Raw genomic sequence first — 2,500 nt, 5'->3', positions numbered from 1 at the left:
CATGCATGAATATTTCATGGTCCCCATCTTCACAGAGGTGACAGCTATTAGGCCATCATGACTGATTCAAATCTATTCACATGTCGCCTTATCGGAGCGCCTGACAAAATGGCAACAATTACACAAGAATGGGCTGCTGATGAATGGTCCTGTAGGCCAGAGCTAATGGAGCTAACTTCGCCACATCTGCGTTGGCTTAAGGGTTGTGTGCAAAAAACACACAATGCAGTACAACGGCCTCAACCCTGGAAAGTCCCGGAAGGGAAAAAATCCTACTCCTTAGTCACTGTTATTACTGCGTAATGAACGTTGAATTCATTGCCTTCTTCTCATCTGCCATAATACTTTATTAGATTAGCGAGTATAACTTTTAAACACCTTTAAATATTAATTGTGTTTGGCTGATTGGAAAGCCAGGGGTCTCTGTACCCTTGCCAAAAGCTTCTCATCGTGGAGGAGAAGAAAAAAAAATTTGCAGTCTCGCAAAAATGGGTGGCGGCGGCATTGAGCTTTACAGATAATCAGGAGTAGGGACATGCAATGTGCTGAGCTGGACGTTTGTACTTCTGACAGCCAGAGCCTTGTTCAAAGGTGGTGTGGAGGGAGAATGCTTTTTTCCTTTTTTTTTGCCTGCTGCTTTCAAATGAGTTACGGGGAGCTTGGCAGAGAGAAAGAAAGAGAACGAGAGAGAGAGAGAAAGAGAGAGAGAGAGAGAAAGAGAGAGAACGAGAGAGATAGAGGCATAAGGAGAAGGGTAAGTAAAAGAGGGTGGGAGGGAGAAAGGAAAGAAGTAGCATAAAAGAGAGAGAGAGAGAGAAAGAGGGATGGGTGAATGAAGGGAGAGAATAAGCATTAGAGGATAAAATGAGAGAGGAGTGCAGAGAGAGAAAGATGGAGGGAGCAAGGAAAAATAGAGGGAGAAACTGAAAACAAAATGGAGAGCGGGAAGTCTAGCAAGAAATACAGGGGCTAAGGTGAACAGAGATTAAGTCAATGAGTCAGAGAGAGGGAAGAGAGAGAGGGAGAGATAGAGAGAGGGAGAGAAAGAGAGGGAGGGAGAGATATAGGGAGAGAAAGAGAGAGTGAGAGAAAGAGAGAGTGAGAGAAAGAGAGAGGGAGATAAAGAGAGAGAGGGAGAGAAAGAGAGAGGTAGAGAAAGAGAGAGGGAAAGAAAGAGAGAGGGAGAGAAAGAGAGAGAGAGAGGGAGAAATAGAGAGAGGGAGGGGAGCAGCACTAGCAGTGAGGCATGAGAAGGAGCGCAGGTGACACACACACACACACACACACACACACACACACACACACACACAAGAAGGAGCGCTGGCACACACACACACAAACACACACACACGGGAGAAGTACCACAGTACCTCCTCCTGGTCCAACATGTAGAGCTGATTTCCGGAGGTCACACGCATACGGGGGTCCCAGCCAGGGTGGTCGTAGGAGGGAGCAGCGAAGGAGAGGGCGTGGGAGCGATAGGAGGGGGGGACAGCACACCTCGCATCTGGGGGGAGAGAGACAGGCACACAGACAGGGAGAGAGAGAGGAGAGGGGGAGGGGGAGGGAACTCGGTTAGTGAGTAAAAAAAGACAGGAGAAAGGAGGAGAAGATTAAAGGAGAGAGGAGGAGGAGTAATAGAGACAACAGAAAAAATGCGTGTCTGGAAAGAAATGGATCAGACAGTAAAAGTGTACAGTGAAAGAGATGTGCTGGCAAGTTGTGGGCAATAATACCTGAGACGACCTTGAATTCAAAATTGCTTGAACCCTGACATTAACATAAAATCACTCGGAACGCATTCTATTCCCGGTCTTTTAAAACGGCAATATCAGTGTATTATGTAACCGCAATTAGCTGCACCACAGCTTATTCTCCGGTGACAAACGGCGACATTAATGCGTATCGACTAATACGCCATAGAACAATACAACAATATATTGTACCACTATAGAAGGCAAATTAGCTCACAGTGAGTGAAAAATCATGCAGAAATGACTGTAGGGGTTGGGCGAGCGAACGATTTCGAAGATGTCCACAATCTCCTTTTCAGGCGAATTGCGGAGATTGTGACATAAGTCCTCCTACTAACGCATCCAAATTTCACATAAAACTTTGATGGCTAGTGGACTGTCAGCCACTCTAACCTTCAAGAGATGTCATTGGCTGATGTATTTCATCCAGACAGGTGACTGAGGCGGTCACATTCGATCTAGTTAAGGACATGGTGCAGTCCAATGCACTGAGCGGACATTTTTTGTTGTTTTATGGTTATTATGCCGTCTATTGCCGACCTTAATTTCCCTCGGGATCAATAAAGTATCCATCTATCATCTATTGGCTGCTGATCAGAAGGGTTGAAACTGTGAAGCAGTATTTGTCTTAAAGTGTCAGAATTGGAAACGTTCACTTTTGAGGTGTTTTACATTTAACTACGATTGTTTTCTACTGGAGTTCTGTGTACTTGAAATGTGCTATGTTATTTGATGGTTATGTTATC

The 2,500-nt window shown here is 45.2% G+C and overlaps 1 protein-coding gene across 1 annotated transcript in view; it reads right to left on the bottom strand.

The window, feature by feature from the left end:
• The window catches only part of syngap1b (synaptic Ras GTPase activating protein 1b), a gene marked incomplete at its 3' end in the record, with an annotated part of 76,910 nt that extends 75,408 nt beyond the window's left edge, over positions 1-1,502 (bottom strand). The window contains exon 1 of the mRNA XM_080858084.1: positions 1,371-1,502. Within this exon, the coding sequence (XP_080714210.1) occupies positions 1,371-1,418 (48 nt within the window). The 5' untranslated portion in view covers positions 1,419-1,502. The remainder of the gene's footprint in view (positions 1-1,370) is intronic.
• Between the last annotated feature and the right edge of the window lie 998 nt (positions 1,503-2,500).

Source organism: Sprattus sprattus (assembly GCF_963457725.1).
Source record: "Sprattus sprattus genome assembly, chromosome: 19".
Lineage (NCBI taxonomy): Eukaryota > Metazoa > Chordata > Actinopteri > Clupeiformes > Clupeidae > Sprattus > Sprattus sprattus.
Note: the sequence above shows the minus strand (reverse complement) of the source record. Positions and strands in the feature narration are given on the sequence as shown.